Raw genomic sequence first — 22,824 nt, forward strand, 5'->3', positions numbered from 1 at the left:
GAACATATAATCCTTAAGACCATTCACTCCTGACAAGCTGACAAACATGACACTTGTATTTCTTGGAGCAATTGAAAAACTTCTGTTAAAAGTGTGCCATTTCCAAGCACTACGAAACACATAATGTAACCCCTACCCTTTGGAGACCAAACAATCAACCAGTCTTTTTCTCCACTCTCCTGGGAAGCTCATATTCTCTCCTGCTTGTCATCAGTTTTCAGGCTCTCTGAGATGCTTCAGCCTAGTGTTTGCACTGCCCCAAGTGGACTCTGAAAACTGGTTTCTCTATAAGGATTAGCAAGACAATGCTCAGTCTATGGATGGCAGACAAACCTCCGGTCAGAAGTCCAGGTCTTTCTGAGCAACCACAGTAAGGCATGGGAAAAAGGAAACAAAAATCTACTTTAGACCATTCCAGTGTTGCTGAACTGTGCCAAAAGCCACACACCCAAGTTTGAATTTCATCCGAAAGCCAGATCTCCTTGTGACCAAATGTTTCTCAGGGGAAGAAAATTGATAGCATATTAATCCATGTCACTTCGGGCTACCCAAAGCAATCCATTTTAATTCCTTTCATTCTTCTCCCCCTATGTTCAGCCACAGATTAGCTACAGTTACTATTCTGTCTTATAAACTAAAGCCAATTACAATCTCATAATCAAGTATAGTGAGTCAGATGGGTAGGAAACGAGAAACGACCCACTAAAACAGTGACTAGAACTGCATGACTTTAGCAGAGGTGCAGAGAACCAAATTCCAACTCTGACAGGGCTTGAGCTTGTTGCCATTTCACAACTGGGGCAGGGTAAACTCAGAATCTCATCACAGCAATGGCCTAGCTAAGCACTCACTGCACTCTGAACTCAGTCCTATTACTAAAAGTGATGTGATGGGCAAACACTAGGTAATTCTTTTATTCAACCAATATATATTGGGCATCTACTATGTGTCAGACATTTTCTAATGATTATGACAAGATGGTTCAAAAATCCCAATTCTCGTGGAACTCATGAGACAATCCTACTCTAAATTCCCGGTCATTTTTATAAGAAAGAAACTTCAAATTTCCTTATGTGTGTATCAAACTGATCACAAAAGGAAACTCATTCTCAACTCTTCCCTGAATCATCACTCCAACCCTGGTCTAGCTTTATGCTTACAGAAATTATACCAGCAGAAGGTCCTGGGCAGAGCCACATGGCAGCACTACCTCCATCCACCTGCTGCAGTTCTCTGTCCTGTGTGTCCTCAGGCTCCTTTGGGATCACATTCTCTCCCTCTTCTATCCACAGCTCAATCTCAGCGACTCCCACATCCCTCACTAACTTCATCACAGCCTGAGCAGAAGTGCTTTTACCGTACCACATCCACTCACAATTAAAGATGAGCTCTCCCCAATCCAAAAGATTTATCTAATTACCTGAAACTGAGAATTTTTAAAAACTGACCAAAAGATGAAAATATATGGAACAAAAAGGGCCAAGTGCCAGAAGCCTAACCAGGAGCCAAGGAAGTATGTGAAATGAGAGGAAAGAACAAAGATAGGGCTACTATAAAAGGATGGTTAATAATGGCTAAAAGTAACGTTAGAGACAACTGTTGAGTTCTAAAAACACTGCTGAACATGCACCACCACCATCTGGGAACCGATTCAGAAGACACATCTGGTTCCTAGGCACCTGCCTGAGCAGTCACAGAGGTTCCCTCTAACCTCAGGTTCCTTGGTTATAAAACATGTGTTATTCCAAGGGCTGGCTGAGGTAGGGTATGTTTATAAGCTCTGCATAACTGGAAAGATCCCATAAATTTGGCTTCTCTGAAGTATTAACATTTCACAGAATTCACTTGGCTATGTTTGACACTGTTCGTGGTTTTAAAAGGTCATGGAGATGGCAAGTTCAAAGCCAGCCTCAGCAGTTTAACGGGGCCCTAAGCAACTTAGTGAGACCCTGTCTTAAAATATAAAAAGGGGCTGGCAATGTGGGTTAGTGGTAAAGCACCCCTGGGTTTGATCCCTGGTACCAAAGAGAGAGAGAGAGAGAGAGAGAGAGAGAGAGAGAGAGAAGTTAAGAGGAAAACAATCCACTAAAGGTATGGACAGTAGATCCTTCATTTCTTTTTTGAGCTACACAAAAATGAAGAGATAAACTACGCCTAAAAACTACTCATAGATTCATATATCTAGTCAACAAATGCTTACTTCAAGAGCTATGGGATGCTAGACCCTGGGCATAAAATGTGAACAAGACCAATACAATTCCTCTCTCCCGGAGTGGAAAAGTACTTGTATGCAAAATTCCATGTATCATTCTTATATAAAGTCATACACCATGCATCCTGATTTCACCTGTTGTGCACAGTGGGCCTCCAACAATATATGCTGTTTAATTTTCAATGTCTTTTAGACACAGTAAAGTAAAATTTTACCTTCTAAAGCCTATAAACCTACATGTGGCAATACGAAAAATGAGATGACCAAACAGTATTATGTTGCTAAGTGGTTGTTGTTATTGTTTACATAAACCATTACAAACGTATCTGGTGACTGAGGTGGTGGCCACAGCTTGTCCAAATACCAAATGATTTATTGAGGCAAGTTCCTCTATTATGACATCCCGAGGCGTTCCCTGGGGACAAGTCTGCAGGCATCCACTCAAAAGCATGCATTATCTCAAAATGCTTGAAGCCTAAACAAACCACTTTCATGGTATGCTTGTTCTGTGCATTTTTAGGGTACATGAGTTCCATTTAAATAAACTATGTGGAAGTCAGGGGTCAGCACTCCTACAGGAGCATGAGGATTAGAGGAAAAGCAACATAAATAGCCCGAGACTGGAAACACATAAGTACTCTCTCACTTTAATGGAGCCAGTACCTGGAGGCTCTTTACATCTCATGGGCAGCCTAAGCCATCAGGCTTCTGATGTGCTGTAGAAAAATTGACAGGAGTCATGGTGCATTGCACATGTTCTAATGGGCTGCCTGCAATGCTTCCCACGGGCGTCCTTTGCCCACTCCTCCCCACTGGAACACCACAGTAGGTGGGGGCAGCTGCATTTCTTCTACTACTACACATCTCCAGTCATTATCATGGTGCCTGGAAAAATAAATGATGCACTACAGATAAACGCATCTCTTTTCCTTCTTGGAACAATTTCTTTTCAGATTAATATTATACAAAACTGAACAATAATGAAGGTGGTTTGAAATTTTTGAGTTTACCCCAACATTTTGGTTTTGCTAGCCTTAGTCTTCGGGGACTAACACCTTTATTCCTTTAAAAACAAAGAAGAAAGGCATGCAGTTCTTCACCCCCATCTCACCTGACAAGGCCACATTGCAGACTCAAATCCACCTCAAAACGGACTATTTTTTTTTATTTGTGTTCAATTTATTTTGCTGATGGATAAGTGTCCTTTGCTTCCCATGTATTTTAGAAGGGTTCATCTCTAAAACAGCACTTTTCTAATGTTCATCTCATATTTCAATGCGGGCTTTTTATAAAGAGACCAGTTCACTTCCCCTTGAGTATCTGAGTATGTGTCAGTAAAAGAAACAAAACAAAACAAAAAACCTTTTACTAACTTTCAGTTAGTTGCTAGGAAGACAAATGCCTCTCGGGGCCACAGTCATATTACGTGTTACAGAAAGGGTTTTTGTGGCCCCTTCACTTTCTCCTCCCTGTGTTGCTATCTGCCCTATTGTGGTTTTAGGCTTCGTTGGGATTGCAGCAGTTGGGTGTGGATTAAAGAAAAGCCCATGGTTGCTCTCATATCCATCAAGGAATGCTGGCTCCATCTGAATAGAGCATCCGAAAAATACATTGTGCACATAAAATAACAAAACTTCTAAATGGAAAAAAAAAAGTGCAATGGGGTGTCTAAGTTTAGGTCCAACCTTAGTGATACATGAAAATTTCATGATATCATTAATAAAACAATAATTTTCTTCTTTTTTCTTTTTCCCTCTTGGTACTGGGAACTGGGATGCTTTATCACTAAGCCAGAATCCCAGGCCTTTTTATTTTGAGACAGAGTCAAACTAAGTTGCCCAGGCTGACCCTGAATTTGGAATTCTCTTGCCTCAGTCTCCTGAGTGGCTGGGATGATAGGCATGCTCCACCACACCAAGCTGAAACATCAATTTTCAAGCAAGAGTACTCTCATTTTTATGAGAATAAAAATATTAACATTTTTTTATTAAACATGTACTACATGCCAGGCCCTGTGCTAAGTACTTCATGAATGATTTCACTAAATCTTCCCAACAATATCATTAGATAAGTACTCTTATTATTCCCATTGTATAAATTAGGAAAATGAGGCTGAGACACTATGTACAGTAACTTGCCCAAGGACCCACAGTCTCAAATGGCAGGATTTATCTTCAGAGTCTGAGTTCTTAACTAGTTTTCTAGGACTGATCAGGCAATTAAAAACAGAGCTACCTACATAAGCACTTGAAATGAAAACATTAAAATAATCACTTAATATTGACAAGTTGGAATGAGGATTCCTTTGGGATAAAATTTAGTTCTGGAAATAATTTCCCTATCATTTGTTCTCATTCATAAAAAGTAAAGGCTAACAACCCAGGAGTCATGAGAACAGGAGAGCCCTGTGTACATTGGAGTTGGCTCAGCAGAGAGCTGTAAAAGCTTCTCAGAGTTGTGGCCTTTTGTTAGGTTTTGGGATACCTCATTCTGCTTGGCAATGTGGAAAAACACTGGAAAAAGAAAGGAGGCCTAAATAAGGTCGGAAGAGAAGAGCCCTATCCCACTCCAAATTATGCTATCTGAAAAAAATTAAAGAATTTTCTATGGTGTTTAAGGGTTGTTTTTCTTGAAAGGACAGTTCAAATTCTATTACACACTACTTTCCAAAGCCAGTTTTATATCACTGAGACACTGTGTATGCCTCTACTTTTATTTTTCCCATAATATAAAGAAGGTTCCAAAATAATCACTCTTCAAGTGAAGTTTAGAAATCATTATATAAAGAATGAATCAAAATTTACTTTTGCAGGACTATGGCTTTGCCTTGGTCTTCTAAAGGTCATTTGCTTTAGTTTAAAGATTTATCATTGGAATCCCTAACAGAATATGAGCATTTCCATTGGAATTTTAGGAAAGAAGTAACTGCTTAAGAGCTCATGCATGCCTACACAACCACTTTCACTTTGGGCACCTGCAAGCCTTCCCTTTTGGCCTGGTTTGGTGTCCTGCAACAGTGAAGATAAATGATGCCCCCTATGAGAAGGCAGGCAAGAACATAAGGGTTCTCTAGGGACAGGAATAGAAATGGGCCTATTTTATGAATTGAACCATTAGAATATAATTTTCTGAGGAAACGAATATCCCAACCTATGCTTACCTATAAATCTCTTCTGAATAAGTTTGAGAAAAGGGAGTATTGTTGAGGGAATATGGTAGGAGAATTGGAGAACAAATTCCTTTCACGTACTTCATAGAATTCATTTCCCACACATTTCGATTATAAATATCTATATTCACATTTCCATATTAGATACAGATGGATTTGTAACTACTGTTGTTCAGAGTACCTTTTCTTAAAAATTTACATTAAACAGATATATTTAACATTTAATATTCTCTCATTAACCTCCTAGTAACGATTATTCCACAGCTAAATTAAGTAAATCATCATCAAATGCTTAATAAATACCTATTTTCTTTATAGCCCTTAGGGGGAAACAACAGACATAATTTTGGTCTTTGTTTTGTGGAAAGTGCCAAGGTCTGACTGAGATACACATAAATCAGTATTTTGGTAATCCTCAAAGTAGATTAGCAAATTTTATAATTTCTACATCATGGGACTGATAGACCAAGTCCACTTTTCAGGGAAAATACTAAAAAATACATTTCATAATTACTTCATTTTAAAAATCAACAAATCATTTATGTTTCATTCAGTAAAGAAAAATGTTTTTAAGAAAACTTAAAATATTAAAACTTGTTGAGAAGGCTTCTTGAAACTCCTAACACAGGATTCCAGGTGTTATGGTGATATTAGTATTTAAACACAACAATCAATAAGTAGACAAAGAAAAAAGTTTTTGAGCAAGGCGAATAATAAGCCATTATTTATTAGTAAATATCATTTAAAACCATCAATACATATCTCCAAAGACAAGGAGTGTTTCACCCAATTATTCTAAAATGTAATAAAAATAAGAAAAATAAGAACTCATTAGAGGAATAAAAAGGCTAAAATGGCTGATGTAATCCTTAACATGAATGACTGAAGACCAAAGGTTTAATAGATGAATGGGGTTCAGGAAGCCAGAGGTGGTGATGTCAGCAAAGTCGCATGGAAACTGATGAAGTTAGGTGAGGAAGCTCCCTATAGTCAGGAAATGACTGAGGAGAGAATGAGCCTTACACTTGACACTGAAAGAAAAGGATTTAACCAGTCTAGAAAAATGGGCTCCAGCTCTAAGAATTCTTGATTTTCTAGTTCTAGAAATAGTACCCCCAAGGCTGATAAGAAATAGGACGGCATACATGCCAACCACATCACACCATTTAGAACCATGGGTTTACCAGTGTTTAATGGGATGACCTACTTTGTGTAAGTCATTCTTTAAAATCTTTGAGAAGCAAGGCAATGAGTATCTTATGTCACACTTAAATTTATGGTCAAATTAATCTTCTTAGGAACACAAAGGTAGTGACTATATAACAGAGACCTTCCTCCCCAAAACGTCTAGATTTTCAAACAAATATTCATCTCTTCAGAATAAAGATGATGTATAGAGATAAAATATCTACCTAGAATACAAAGATGTCATAGACCTATCAAATGAATTACAAAATAATCAGAATCCAGATTTTTAGGATAAGAATGTTAAGGTGTTAAGGGAAAAAAAATGAGGGAAAGGATTCTAGAATTGATTGTTTTGGAATCACCGGGTTAAACTAAGACAAAACAGTTTCCTTCTTGCAGGACTCCCAAGAGGTAATAGGCTAATATGCTCAGTGCCTCTCCAACGAAGGACATGGAATAGAGTTTCCAAAATGATATTGACCATGGAAACTTCATTTCTTGGAAGCCCCCACAGGACTAATGTTCTACAAAAAGTACTTTGGCACATCATCTGGACCATGAAGCTCCATATATTTGTCCAACATATATTCATAAACTAAAAACAGCATATACTCTCTAGAGATCATAACTACTAGGGAGCATAAACATTAAGTATTCTGAATACTCTCAATTGAACCTATAAAAATTGGTAAGGGTCTCCAGACTGCTATCCATAAGATTAAGCTAAAACAGTTTCAGAAATAGATCGGACCTCTCCCCCAATTTATACACACAAAGGAGAATTTTTTAAAATCCCAATATGCTGCCTCCAACAGAACATGTGCAGAAGCACAGTTGAGCAGAACGGAGGTGAGGCATGCAATAGATTCTCCCTTCTTTGAAATTGGGCAAATTAGCACTGCACCTCCGCCTCTTCTCCCACAGGACTCTATCACCATGAAAGTGGCACAGGAGGGGTTCCTACGGACTATGTCCTCCCTTTGCCCCAAGTCAAACTGAGCCTCAACATGTATACTTTCTCTTATGTAGCACATTCCCTCATCTTCTCTGTCTAGCTAAATCCTTGCCCTGATTCATGTGTATTTGTCTTTCCATAAACATTTTAAGGCCATGATGATGAGAACCATTTACTTGATTCTATCACTGTGTCTAGCTCTCTGCTGAGCTTTTATTAAATATTTGTTATAGTTGTTATATCTAATTTGCATGACTGCAGAAAATTGTGCTTATCACTTTTATTTGAACAAGATTCCACTAAGAGATCCTGAGGAATTAAACTCTAATTTGAGGCCCCTGGTTCCATTTTTTTAATTGGTTTGATTTTCAAATAATGACATAGCCTCTCATTGATTCTCTTACTAAGGTGCTGCTTTCTGAAAAGTTGGAGAAGCAGCAGCAAGAGGAGGAGAAGGAAGGGAAACTGGAGACCTATAGAGACCTACTTGAAGTTTTGATGTAAATCAATGGAAGCAGGGTTTGAGAGCTAAGTTGTCTGATATGGTAGCCATCAGCCATATGAGGCTATTAGCTGGTCCTAGTTGAGATGCAGTATAATATATGCATTGGGTTTCAAAGACTTGGTATGGAAAAAAGAAAACAATATATCTTATTAGTATATCTTACTGAGTATCAAAATAAAACTTTTAGATATATTGGGTTAAGCAATATATACTACATTAAAATAAAATTCAACCTTTTCATTTTATTTTCTCATATTGCTATTAGGAAAGTTAAATTATAATGGAGCTCACATTATATTTCTTTTGGTCAGTGCTGTGTTAATGTTTTTAATCCAAGACTCAAAAGTAGCCCAAATATTAAATTTGGCTGCTAAATTACAAAAATTAATTTTATCATTTTTAAAGTTTGCAAGAGATAAAAAATAAAAAAAGTTGGGCTAGGGTTGTAGCTCAGCAGTAAAGTGCTTAACTAGCATATGTGAGGCCCTGGGTTTGATCCTCAGCACCACATAAAGATAATAAATAAAACAAAGGTATTGTGTCCATCTACAACTAAAAAAAATTTTAATGAAATTTTTTTTAAAAAAATTAAAAAGTTGAAACAAACTTTGAAAATGAAACCATGACATCAAAATTTACAACAAATTTAATAGCTGTATTAAATTATTAGCTTTGTTAACATAAAACCATGTTGAAATGAAAATTTCAGTTGAAGCATCAGAACAAACAGATGACACGTTCAAAATCCAATGTGACACCTATGATGCATAATTTGTAATGTGGGTGGTGGTGATGACTTCTTAAACCCTTATGCATACAGAAAATATTAATGTGTCCAAGGTAGGAAGAGATGGAAAAGAGAGGGAAGTTACTTGGGAGAGGGCTGAGCTGTCACTAGCTCTTTCCGGCAAACTTTATGATCCCATTCATGAGAGAAACTTCAAAGCAATTGCTTGGACCACATGCATATATCCCCTGCACTCTGAAGGACACTGAGCACTGGACACTGTCAAATGTCCAGAAATTGGCTGGCCAGATGCTAAGTCACAGGTCCAAGGAGGGTTTGCTACTGTGTCAAAATTAGTTTGCACTCCAGCAATTTATTGTGGCAATGCATGAGTGGTTCCAGCAGTGAGCCACTATGAGAGAAAGCTGAGGTGGGGTGAGCTTGAATCCTTTCCCAGAGGGCTGCCTGGGGCAGCAATAAGGATGCAAGAGGTTGGAGCTACCACTGGACATCAGAGGCTAGGAAGGAAATGTAAGCAACAGTGAGAACATGGACACCTTTGCCCATATTAAGGGATCTTCAGGGAAGAAATTCTGAAAGGGATCACAACATCTTATCCACCAGCAGAACTAACAACACACAGAGTAGGAAGAGAGGCACAATGAACTGGGAGATGAGAATCAAGCTGCTTTCCGATTGCATCCCACCAGTCCTGTTGTGCATACCAGGCACATAGACAGGCAGGCTAGAGAGTATGCCCTCAGTGCATACCGTTACTCAACCATAAAAATGAATGTTTTTGTCAACAATTGTAGTTCCTGGAACTATTCTAGGAAAATCAAGTTTATTTAATGATCCACCAGCTGCCAAATGTTACAATACCACTTTAAATGCACAGTAACATGTAGGGCATTCTGTTTCTGCTATCTACACATTATTTTTTGTTTTGTTTTGTTTTGTTTACTTTCCATTTCAACTAAATACCAGAAGTGAGACTCATATTTTATCAACAACAGGTTATTGCTTGTTACCTTTTGGAAAGGAAAAAAAAAACATACATAGTTCACAGAGCTCTGCCTTCCAAAGGCACTGGCAAATGGGGGTCAGCCTGTGGCATTTACTCTAGGAACTTAAAAAATAGCCACCTACAATTTAAAATTTGATCAAATTAGTGTCAGAAACTGAGCTTTGGCCAGGTGCAGTAGCACATCCCTATAATCCCAGAGGCTCAGGAGGCTGACACAGGAGGATCATGAGTTCAAAACCAGCCTCAGCAACTAAGCAAGGCCCTAAGTAACCCAACAAGACCTTGTCTCTAAATAAATAAATATATATAAAGGGCTGAGAATGTGGCTTAGAGTGGTTAAGTGTCCCAGGTTTAGTCTCTAAGAAAGAAAGAAAGAAAGAAAGAAACTGTGCTATGTAAAATTTACTTGCACACCGAGAAAAAGACATGAAATGTACATTTGATCAATGTCTTTCAGAAAAATACCAAGGGAAAAAGAATACAAGAAAAATAACTCCTCTTATAAATTAGATCTCTACACTTATTCAACTTACATATCTGCTACTATTTTGACCCACCATTGTTTTATACTTGATCTCTATATATTTGACCTTTGAATTGTTTCGTTCAGTTTCCAGGTATAAGTGAGACTGTGATATATTTTTCTTTCTGTGTCTGGCTTATTCCCTTAACATAATGTCCTATGGGTCCATAAATGTTGTGGATAATGGCAAGTTCTCCTTTTTTAAGGTTCAGTGCTCTTCCATTACACATATGGATATACCACATATCTTTACCCAGCCATCCACTGATGGACACTTAGATTATTTTCGCATCTTAGATATTATAAGTAATGCTGCAATGACTATAACTGATAAAATTGTACTAGGGATTTTTGTTAAATAAGTGGGTTTCAGCTGCTTTTGTCATCAAAAAGTAACTCTGTGAGATGATAAACTAATTTGCTTCACTATAGTAGCCATTTTACTTTTTTGGGGTGTGTGGGGGATATATTGGGAGTTGAACCCAGGGGTGCTTAACCACTGAGCCACATCCCTAGTCCTGTTTTATTTTTTATTTTGAGACAGGGTCTTGCTGAGTTGTTGAGGGCCTCACTAAGTTGCTGAGACTGGCTTTCAACTTGACATCCTTCTACCTCAGCCTCCCAAGCCACTGGGATTACAGGCGTGCACCAGTGCACTTGGCTCCATTTTACTCCTTATATGAATCACATAACAACATGTTGTAAACTGTAAATATATAATAAAATTTATTTAAAAAAATCTTAAAGACAAAGCAACTCTTGATACCATGAAGCTTTCCAAACAGGCCTCTGAGATAAGGTCATGTTTCTACTTTCTTTTATGAGATAAGTGTACCCAGAGTGGACCATCTGATTATTATCAATTTACATCATTAGATATTAGTATTTTCCATTCCTTAGGAACAGTGTAGACACCTCACTGCCAAGATTTACAATGAACAGTTATTTATTGACTACTTAACGTGACATGTTTTTCTGATACTTGATCGATGAAATTATCATAAAGATATCTGGGTAAAATCATCATGTATATATCCTAAGATAACCTAACGGATGAGAACAGCAATTTCTCAAGTGACAACTGCCCATACAAAAATGAGATGGTCGCAGTTAACCTAGTTATTGTTCATTCTATTCTTTCCATCATTGTGCAAACAAACTAAAGCCTTTCTAGCTCCATTCACACTGCAATTCCCAGGAGGCATGTATGGACTCATGCATATCTAGTTCACCTCCCCTGATCTGCTTCTCTAGGGGGATATGGGCTATTTCCATATTTTCATTTTTTTCTTCTTCACCTTTGTCCCCGTTGTTCTTTTTCCTTCAAGCTACCAATTCGACAATGCCTTCCCCTATACTTACCTACTGATAGTTAGTGTAATGGCCAACAGACTTTCTGGAGCTGGCAAAAATCCAAATACTGTTTTCACAGATTAGACATGGGTAGGAATTTAACAGAACAAATGAATCGGGATTTAGAAGCACTCTTGTGCATGTTCACATTCTGACAGTATGTGATGAAGATCTCCAGATGGACTAACGATAGGAAACTTCTTGCTATTAGCATTTATGCTTCCAAAAGGCTTTATCCTCTGGCTCACATAAAGTCTGACATTAAAACATTAATCCAATTCTACATGCTTTATGAGCCATGTGAGAAAATTATTCTCACTAGTTTTTGTTTTATTTTCTCCTAAGTCCATTTTTGACCCCAAACAGCTAAAACTTTTAATTACCCACTGTTGTCACTAGAATTAACATTAAATTATTTTAGGCCATTTCTAAAAAATTCAAAATGCCTCCCCAAAGGGGAAAAACGGCCACATGTTCATTTGAATGTATTGCTGACTCTGTAAAGCCATTTCCAAAAACAGAAGATTCCAAATATGTTTTGAGCAACTGTAACATTGTAGGGAAACTATATAGCTTGCCATGGTAACCACACTAAACAATAATATTCATTTCCGACATCGATGTTTAGGCATGTTTTGTTTTGGTCCTTTGGAGCCCATTTATATGTTCTGCAAACAGACAGAAATCACTCTCCCCAAGAGTGAGCTGACATTTTTAAATCACCAAAATCAATCAAACAGAAGAATTTTCTAGAACCCTGTGTTAGACACATCCAAGCAATATACTCAACACTTCTTTCTCTTGCTTTTTAAAATTATTTCAAAACAACTTAGTTGAACTCTACCACGGAGGACAACCATCCACCTAGCCCAATATCTTTGTATTTTATAGTTATTTGTTTTTTGTCATTTTGTTTTCAAACCCAGGGCCTTGTACGTGCTAGAAAAGGGCTCCACCACGGGGCCACAACCCCAGCCTGCCAAACTTTTTGAATGGCACTTTTTAAAAGGTTTATTACTGTTACCCTAAAATTCATGCTTCGGGGTTTCTTTTTACCATTCCTTGGAAAATTCTCTATGGCTAAGCAATGACCCCTTCCCACTGAAATCCAAGTGTAGCGCACCGCTGATGTTTACAGTCTTAAAAGCCAGACTGTTCAGTTTTGATCTCTTTTTACCTGTAAAATGGGTCTCACTATAGGAATTTTCTCATAATGTTTTTGCAAAAAAGCTAAAATGCTCAACATATCGCCTGTGACATTGTAAAGAGTCAGTACATGTCAGTTGTTAGTATGTCAAAAGCCTCTGTGATTCTCATTTTCTTGACCCCTCAGTAAGTCTGTGACCACCAAACTAAGTCTCAAACTCCCTCTTGCCTCAGTTTCTTTGGCTCCGTGCTCTCTTGGTTCTCTTGCTTCCCTTCATGTTTCCCCGGTGTCTTTCCTTTGTTTCTCTTTCTTTCTATATGCCTATTCACCATGACATACACCCTCAACTCCAAGTTTAGGTCTGTCCCCATCATTCTTCTCTCTTTTTTTCATGACCTTCAAAGACCTCATCTACTCAAATGATTCACTGTGTTTGATGCAAGATCATTTAACAAGATTTTTAATGGTCTGCATTTTGAAGCAAATGGCAAGAGAAAGCATGACTCCACACAGTCTTTTGTTGGCAGTAACTATAGCAATACACAACTCACTTGTGTTGTCATTGGAAAAACAGGCACTGACCTCATTTCAGTATTCTGATAACAAATGTTAACATACTGTACCACTGAGCTAAGGCAATGATAAATTCTACTGCTTGGTCAAAACCCAGGAAGAGAGAAGGCAAAGGGGATGGGGAACAACAAGAAAACCATAAATGTAAATCTATAGGAAAAACAGGTAAGAGACTAGAATGCAGCAGGAGGTGGCAAACTTAAGTGCCCACAGGGACCAGGGGAAGCTAAATGAATGAAGTAAGCAGGGTATGTAACAACAGGAAGTGGTGGGGACTGTGATAAACTCTAGACTATATCTAATGCTATTCCTATACCGTTTTTACAAAGTAAGCACTTCAGGTCAATAACCCAGTGGTTTCAATGTTTCCTTCTCTGAGTGAAGAAAGACAGGCAATGCTACAATATATCATCACTACCTGCCTAAGGTGGCCAACTAACCAAGACATTTTAACAAATTATTTTAACAGATAAATGTTGCAAGTGAGACAAATTTGATAATCTGATTGTCTGAATAAATGTTATGATTCAAAATTCAAGCATGAATATCCATCAAAAACCAAAATGTGATGTTCATGGATTATTAAGTTTCATTTATTGACATTAAGTGATCCAAAGCCTGCCACTATCATTCCCAAGGGATCTTGCACAGTTACATTGGGTCCCTGAGAGAGCTAGGCAATTTCTAGGACTATCCACAAGCAGGCAAACAGCAATTATTTCCAGAAGATACTTAGCCATATCTGATAATTATATCTCCGATCTTCTGACACTATACAAGGAATCCAGTTCAATGTCTATCAATCATGTGCCCTCCATCAGGCACTAAGCTTGGTGTGAACATACTTTATATACAGAGTTACGAAAATTTGTGCTGTAAATGGGCAATAATGAGTGTAATACATTCCATTATTGTCAAGTATGTTAAAAAATAAAAAGATGATGAAACTGTAGAATGCAACCTCCCAAAGAGGTTGCATTCTAGTGGAGTAAGTGGAAATCTGAAGTTTTGATATAAAGTGGTAAGTGCTATAAAAAGAGGAATAGACAAAGAATTAGTGAGAATGTGAGTTGAGCAAGGAAAACAGTGAAGGCTTCCTGAAAATTTATTTTTTACAAATAAAAAGTCACACCCTGATAAAAACAGATTATAATTAGCCTAGGCATTATCCTACTATCCACAACATAAGAAGTATACTAACCCACCATCATGAGAAACCATGCTGAATATTTTCTAGTGCTTCGGGATGGATTTGTCCTGACTTGGTTCCACATATTTATCCTTCACTCTTGAAATCACCAACATACATCTAATAAGAGCGTAGACTGACTCTAACTGTTTAAGGAATTAAGTGGATAACTTTCAGAAGAGCCCTCAAACAGCAGACTCTGTAAATGGAAACACAGTCCTGGAATAAAAAAGATTCCCCTCTCCCATCTAATGAGGGAAATGACATTGGTGTCTCCGTGGTCCCACTGAAGGTCAGAGCTGTGCTCATGGTCCAAATAAGTAGAGGACAATGAATAGAGACAGTCCCTTCTGCTTCTCCACTCCCTCTCCACTACCACAAAGGCTCCGAAATCTGTCATTTAAGGGATTGTTTTGATTTACATAATCACCACTATGAAGATTCTCTGGAGCCAACAGACATTGACACCTTTATGCAGGTTTCAGGATAGCCTTTCTCCCTGAAAGGGAGTAGTGATAGACACCCCAAAACTTGAAGAAACCCTGAGTAACACTTAACCCATTCAAGCCATTTCCTCCTCTTAAGCAAAGATAAAATCTTGAAGAAATAACTGTGGAGTGGTTCGATGTTATGCCCTCTTTATTTCAGACTGTTATCATCGATATCTGAACTATTGGAATCAATATTCTTTTCAATAAATGATTAACAACTTCATTAGAAATAAAAATAACCTATAAATTCCTTTTATTAGTAATTTTTCCAAAACAAGTAAAACTCAGCATTATCATCTGAGAAATTATCTTCACGTGTAAATGATTTTAATCTCCAACATCTTCAATGAGTAAACAATAAGGTACAGAATGATACTACCTATTATAAACAGTTATCTTTATTACTCTCAGTACCACTGGATGATGTATATTAGCTGTAAATCAACAAAAATAACCAGTGCAAAAGTTGTAAGACAGTTTAAGGAGGGACTTCAGAAGGATGCCAAGGGTCTATTATGCATCATCAGCAATACCTTGCAGGGATTTAATTAAGTTACAATATCATTTTAATCCAATAATAACAGCAATTGACCTAGAGTTGCTCACCAAAATATGTACTGTTGCTTTGTTAGAAAATGACTGAATTTAGTTGAACATGTACAAAGAGAGAAAATAAACAATTTTTCACATATCACTTTCTGCTCTTTGCTTTTCTCAGCTAAGTTTTAAATGACACATATTGAATATCTGCTACTTAATCTTTACCATCCATCTTAGAAGAAGATCTTTATACAACTTTGGATAAAAGTGTGCCACTTAAAAAGTTCCCAAGTAATCTTCCAGTTCAGTTCTGTATGACATGAACTTCCTAAATGTTCACTATAAAATCAGGAGTGATGAGAAAATGACACGTAGAGACAAAATGATTAATAAAGCCAAGTTCATGGGGGGAAATTTAAGAATACTGCACATCCATATAGATCTCAACATCATATTTGCATGTATAGGCAGGCAAATCAGGTAAAACAGTTCTTTTAATCAGAAGCAACAGTGAGCATTGAACTTGAAAACAGAAACTCACATTAAAATTAAAGCTGTTTATTATTTGGCATACTCCTGGGACATCCCTAGACATCTATGAATCTTACATATATGCTTCCTAAGGAATATTGCATTCCACCAGCATGATTGCTGAAAAACATGCACAGACTCAGGGCCAAGGCCTTGTCGTACTTTCCAGGGACAATTCAGAAACATCCACAAAGCTCAGCAAAATTCAAAACATAGCTGGACAAATCCAGGGCCTACACAAATCAATAATAGGTTAGCCACCAGAAGGTCTTTATGCATATGATTTCAAAATACATTACCTCTTTCACACTGGGGTCCAGTAAAGCCGTAAGTGCATGCACATCGATTTGGGGCCACACACCTCCCTCCATTGAGACAGCCACTTTCACAGACAGCTGTAAGATAAGGAGAGAACTGAGAAGCTTTACCTGAGAATAGATGCTAATGAGGTAACACTGCAGTCCCCTGAAAGGACAACAATAAAAATATACATAATCACTCTGGTATTTATTTTTGTTTTGAACAGCTGCCCCACAGTCAGAGATCCTCAGATGTCCCTCAGGCAACTGCCTGAGCAGTGACTTCTTTCCATGTTAATACTGTCACATCACACGCAGTATCTGAGCAATGCTTTCTGTCTTGCATCCAAAGTGGTGTTTTCTGGAAAACTTCACCAGAGAGCAACTACATTTTAGCAAGCTGACTCTTTGGCTTATGATTTGTTTCAATTAGAGAGGGCTCCCAGGAAGGGAAACACTTGTTCCCACTGATATCACCCTTACAGAAATGTAGCATGTAAAATTACACAATTAACTGCAAACAATGAAACATCCATACTAACATTCAGTAATTTGAGTGTCATAATGAAGACCCAATGGAGTGTCATAATAGAATCTATAAAACTATTGGTGAGATAACCCCTGAGATGCTAGAGAGAGAGACATTTTCCTTGATAGAAAAGGCATTAAAATAAGAGTTGAAAACTTATGCTCTAAACAACTCCTCCCTGTACAATTTCCTATAACTCTGCAGGCATGACTTTGTAGGCATCTTCACCACAGGTGCTAGGCTCTTCCCTACCAAATCTGCCATTCCACCCTTTCTTCTAAGCCCAGCTCAACCTCACTCTTCCATGATGTTTTTCCTAATACCTCCTTCTAAATTTAAGGTTCCTTCACACATTTTCCATGAACTTTGCTTCTACTCCTGTGGCAGTCGTGAAGTTGAGCCACTCAGTTCTCCCTTCTGGAGACGTTTCTGTAAGGAGCTAAGCTGGCAGTCAGCTTCCACCTGCCACACCTTCAGATGTGCTACAACAGTCTCACCTGAGGCACCCCCTCAGCCAATGACTAAGATCTGGCCATTGATGCCAACATGGAACTCTGATGGGAAATCTTTGCTCTAGGCTTGCCACCAGCCTAGCCAAGGCTCTATCAGAGGTGCACTTGTCTGAGGCTCCTGCCCCATAATTGTTCTTCCTCTCTTCTCTCCTTGAACAGACCACATTGTGGTCTGAAAGCCAAGTCCTCACTATCCTGCTTCCTCTCCCCATTAGCTTCCACAAGCCTCTTCCCAGATAAATCTCTTATACATCTAATGCTTTCTTGGCATCCACTCGGCAGCAGAGGACCTGAACTGATATAACCTTTTAATGCTTAAAATTATGACAGGTGTCTATTTCTCATCATAAAAACTAGAGAGAATTATGATTATTAGTTGTTCTGCTTCACCTCTTCATTTGTAGTCAGGGAAAAATTAAGAGATTTTAAGCAGAAAAAAAGAAATTTTGAGATTGCTGAACCCAACTCTTCCATTTTACAGATGAGGAAAATGAAGTTAAGGAAAGGTTTGGTTTTCGAATTCAGCAAGAGTTACATGAGTACCTGTTGTGTGCAGGGCTTTGTGCTAACCTTCCCCCAAGGAGCGTCAAATGGAGCAGGAGAGGTGCCCCTCCTGATTCTCCTTCCAAATGCCTCTGAATCCATCCCCATTTTGCCATTTCTGTAACCAGAGCCTTACTTTAGCCTAGTCTTTCTGCTTTCTGTTTCTTCCCCTCCAGTTGATTCACCACTGTGGCCACAATGATCTTTCTCATTGTAAACCCTCTTAAAATAAAGTGTAGACGATGGGTATTCATAGTACTAAACACCTGGGCTGTAGAGTCAGACTGCCTGGGTTCCAACACCAACTCTGCCAGTTACCATCTGTATATCCTTAGAGAAATTACTGAAGTCTCCGTGCCCCAGTTTCCTCATTGTTAGAAAGTACTATTCATGGCTTCCCACTCAAAAAGCCATTACATTAAATGAGTTAAAACATGTAAAGAGTGTTTTAAAAGTGTCAGGCATAGAGCAAGTAACTCATAAGTGCACACTGTCATTTGTTACCTTAATATCCCTTCCTGTCTTGACTTCGGAAGGAAGATTATATGTATAAAGACATCAAAACCTAGCCCATGACTCCTATTTGACCTTATTCCCATTCCTCACTTCTCTCCATATTCAACGTCCAGCAACACCAAAGCATCTGCTGCATCCCACATTCCCTATTATGTCCTATTCCAGTGCTTCGGAACATGATATTATCTGCCTAAAAGCACCATCCTCCATCTCTTGACAGGTGAACTCTGAAGCATCCCTCGAGACTCAGGCCAAAGGGTCGCTCACACTGGGGAAGGCTGCACTGCCTTTCTTCCCTCTCCATGCTGAGCTGTACAAAACTCAGCCAATATTCTTACCAGCAGCGATGTGGGGATGGTCAGTAGGGTATTATATGAATTTTGGTTTATTTATAATAGTAGTTTTCATCATAACAAATATATACACAATGGCAAAAACTGAAAACTACATAAATAATATTCACCATTAAGTAAGTAGTAAAGCATGAATATAATAGAGTTTTATGAAACCATTAAAATGTATTTTAAAATATTTAATGATATGAATATATTTCTAATAAAATTTTAAATGAAAAACTTGTAGGAAAAATTATTATACACAATAAGATCTGAATAGAATAAGATCTAAATATGCATTAAAAATCTAGAAGATAGCACCAGGGATGATGGGATTAGTTATCATTTATTTTTCATATTTTTAACTTTTCCCAGTTTTTATATATTCTTCTTAGAGTAATTAAAAATAAGCTTTTTGAAAGGAATTTTCATCTTCTGCAAAGCACAGGGACTGGTAGAGAGCAGATGCAATAAATGGTGGTTGTGAATGAACCAACCAACTGAACACTGTGTAATAAGTACTACAGTAGCAGAACCTAGTGTGGGAAACTAAAAAGAATTGCAGACCCCATTAATCAAGAGAAAAGACATGTTTAGGGGGAAACATGAGGTTGAGTTTTCAAATACTTTATTTGAGATGCTTCCTGAAAATCCAAATGGAAAAGTTCAACAAATGAATGGAAGGTAATATTGGGAACTAACAATGATCCTGCACCTTAGGTGGTGACTGTCAATCAAAGGTCTGAGGCAAGCAGGGTGGTAAAGACAAAGGAAAGGAAAATGAATAAAACAAGTTATTATCAACATTCCAAAAGGAAATCTGGTGCCAAATGTGTTGGTTAAGTGATGTGTTCATCTGTAAGGGTCCCTAGGTGTCTTTAAAAATGTCGTGTCCTGGGGAATCAAAGAAAATCCATCAGCACTTATTTCATTATGCTATGTGTCTACATCGAGGTGACCACCTGGTTTACTTACGTTGTCCACAGTGAGTTCCTATGTATCCTTTCTGGCACAGACAATGATCATCACTGCAGCTGCCTCCATTCATACAGCGAATAGTGCAGTGTTGTACTTGGAAAAAAAAGAAGAAGAAGGAGAATGATTCATTTTTGCAATTTAAGTACATAGATTTCAACAGTTCAGTTGATTTGTAGTATTTGAAGAGAAAATAAAACAATGTATCAGGATCCACATATTTATGCAGAAGTGACCTAATCAACAATGCTAAGCATGTTATCACTTGTGTGCATAAAATCACTTACAATGCACTGTAATTGTTTCTTTGGCATTTACTTTAATAGAGCTAAATGACTTCCCTAATTTAGCACAACTTACAACTCAATGTCATTTCTTATAATTTATATCAACAAGAAAGCAGTGCTGTGAGTAATGATACAAGACAAAATTACAATAGCAATAATTTTTCCGTGAAATGATTCAGAGTCCCAGGTAGGTGGCCAGGGAAACAAGAGTAATAAATTCCACATGATTTTGTTAAAGGAAGTTTTGGAGGCAGAAAACAGAAAAAAAAAAAATACCTAGAAAGGCATTTAATAACAAGGCTGCCTGCAGATGGGAGGAGGCTGGACTGGGCTTAGAAAAAGCTGCTTGTTTAAATTGTAACCTTAAACTCAAGAAGACCCTCAGTGTTTAGAATCCACTCTTTGCCACATTTTCACCTACAAAAGTATACATTTCAGGGCTTAGGGTGGACAGTCTTAGACCCGAGACCATGAGACAGCAGAAGATGCTATATTCTTAAAAATGCCAGGAGGTTCCACTAGGAGAAATAACAGCATAGGTATACTGGGGAAACTTAGGCATGCTGATAGCACTTTCAAAATCTATTTCCTCATCATCTAGAAGTGTCCTACTTGGAGTGGATGGAGAGGACTAAAGGCTCGATTGAATTAATCATGAATCTTTTTTAACACATCTCTATACAATCAGGCCAGAACTGGGAATTGGACAGTTTAGCTTATTTTGTCCTCTACATTGTGGGAGGAAAATACTCCACAATTTTATGTTAGGAGAAAAGAACTCCTTCTTTCTGTCCAAGAGCTGAAATCAGCTGCTCTGCTCATTCTTGAGGCTCAGTCTTCCTGAGGTACAGGGGCCAAATCTTCTCCATGAACCAGAGAAGACTCCTCCCAGCAGCCACCCTCTTCAGGGCTCCTTATGGAGAGTCCAGTGCAGTCTCAGAAAGTGGCCACAGGACAAAGGGCCATTTTACTAAGCAGCTACACAAACCCCAGCCTGACAACAGGGAAAGAAAGATGCAGAACCCAATACTTATAATGGCCTCTTAGATTAAAAAAATAAACAACAACAAAAAGAAAACAGAGTCGAGTTGAAAACAATATGCCTTTTCAAGAGCCACACACTTACTGAAACACCATCATCATGAAGGACTCCCTGCACCTCAGCATTAAATGCTCTCCTAAGCATGATAACATGACGTGTTTCATGGCTTGTCTGCACACTCACTCATAAGATGTCTTGTGAACCAGTCCTCCAATCTACACACCAATTTTTTATTCTCTTAACAAATATTTATGGATTCCTATTATGCAGCATGCCTGTGCCAGGGGCTTTGTGCTAGCCTCTTTCTTCATGGAATCGCCTCTCTAATCACCCCACCTCTTCTCTCTCTTCCTCACACCCCCCCCCCCCAATTTTCAATCACCAACACACAATTCTCACAAACCTGAGATTCCACCTCCATCTAACATACTTTTCAAATATATCTTCTTTTCCTTGTTCTTTTCTGATCTCTGTTCCCTCCCCTCTCCCAAACCCTCCTTCCTCTCAAAGTACTTTATATTTCTCTTTGAATATGTATTATTTTGTTATTTCTCCTATTCCCAACTGATTTTATCCTAAAATCTTGAGAGCTAAGAATGCCACAATTATTAATTACATCCCTTCAAACGCCTAGAGTAGCACCTTACCTGTATGTAGGTGCTATACATAATGGTGCTAAATTAACTTCTATTTTCTCAACTCATGCTACATGATAATGAAATCAAAAGCCATGCTCAAAGACTGAGACTGAGAAGCTGCCTATTGTGTGCTAAGCACTTACACAGCACTTACACAGTACACTGCTACTAAAAATATTTTTGTCTTTTTTCTCTATGCATAAAAGCTGAAATAACTCCTTTGATGGAGCATTGTTATAGAAGTCAAGCAACCCAGGAAACTGATTCAAACAAACTGTTTTTTTAGGCTCCTATAAGCCCATTAAAATATCTGAGCCAAAATGCTTTTTAACTAAAAAGTTATCTATAAAGATACCAAGGCAAAAAGGATTTGATAAAATGCTGGATAATATTCTAAGTAGGTCAGGAAAAGGTGTACAGTTGCTTTAAAATCTGAAGTTATACTTAGCTTCATCCTATCTTAGAAAAACAGTGAGGATTGGGAAAAGCACAGGAAATGATGTCATCAGTCAAGCAGCATAGGAACTTAGCCCACAAACTGATTTCAATTAAAGCAGTTCATGCCAAGAGCTAATTTCCATTCCCACATGAGCAACAAAGCCATTTAGCTACTTTGAGATAAAACTTTTAAAAAGACCAACAGTAGTTTAAATAGTGACTTTACATTATTTGTTCAAGTGAAAAATCAGAATGAATTCTTCCCAGGAAGAAAGATTAAGTTTACATTTAAATGCAGTATAATTAAAACCTCCCTTGATATGCATTTATATGTTTTTTTTTAACTCTGTTTTTCAGGTGAACTTCTTCCATCATAAAATATTCTTTCTCTTTTAAAAAATAAAACCACTTGCTCAGGCTGGTAAAACAGCACGGTTAGTCCAGTGGTCCACACAAACCAATAAACCATGGATCCTTGGGGGAGGAAGGGAATGAGTCCACTGTCAAATGAAAGGATCTTCATCACCTGCTTTACTATAACATGTTCACCATGAGAAACTTCACATGTCTTGTGAGTTTC

At 38.0% G+C, this 22,824-nt stretch overlaps 1 protein-coding gene across 3 annotated transcripts in view; it reads right to left on the reverse strand.

The window, feature by feature from the left end:
* Nucleotides 1-22,824, reverse strand: part of Fbn1 (fibrillin 1) — a 223,145-nt gene that overhangs the window by 161,392 nt on the left and 38,929 nt on the right. For 2 of the 3 annotated variants that reach the window (XM_076850756.1, XM_076850755.1), the window contains exons 5-6: nt 19,840-19,935; nt 16,430-16,525 (exon numbers count right to left, since the gene is read on the reverse strand). In XM_076850756.1, the coding sequence (XP_076706871.1) occupies nt 16,430-16,525; nt 19,840-19,935 (192 nt within the window). The remainder of the gene's footprint in view (nt 1-16,429; nt 16,526-19,839; nt 19,936-22,824) is intronic. The other variant, XM_076850757.1, reaches the window with a different exon arrangement.

This window comes from Callospermophilus lateralis, chromosome 3 (genome assembly GCF_048772815.1).
Source record: "Callospermophilus lateralis isolate mCalLat2 chromosome 3, mCalLat2.hap1, whole genome shotgun sequence".
NCBI lineage: Eukaryota > Metazoa > Chordata > Mammalia > Rodentia > Sciuridae > Callospermophilus > Callospermophilus lateralis.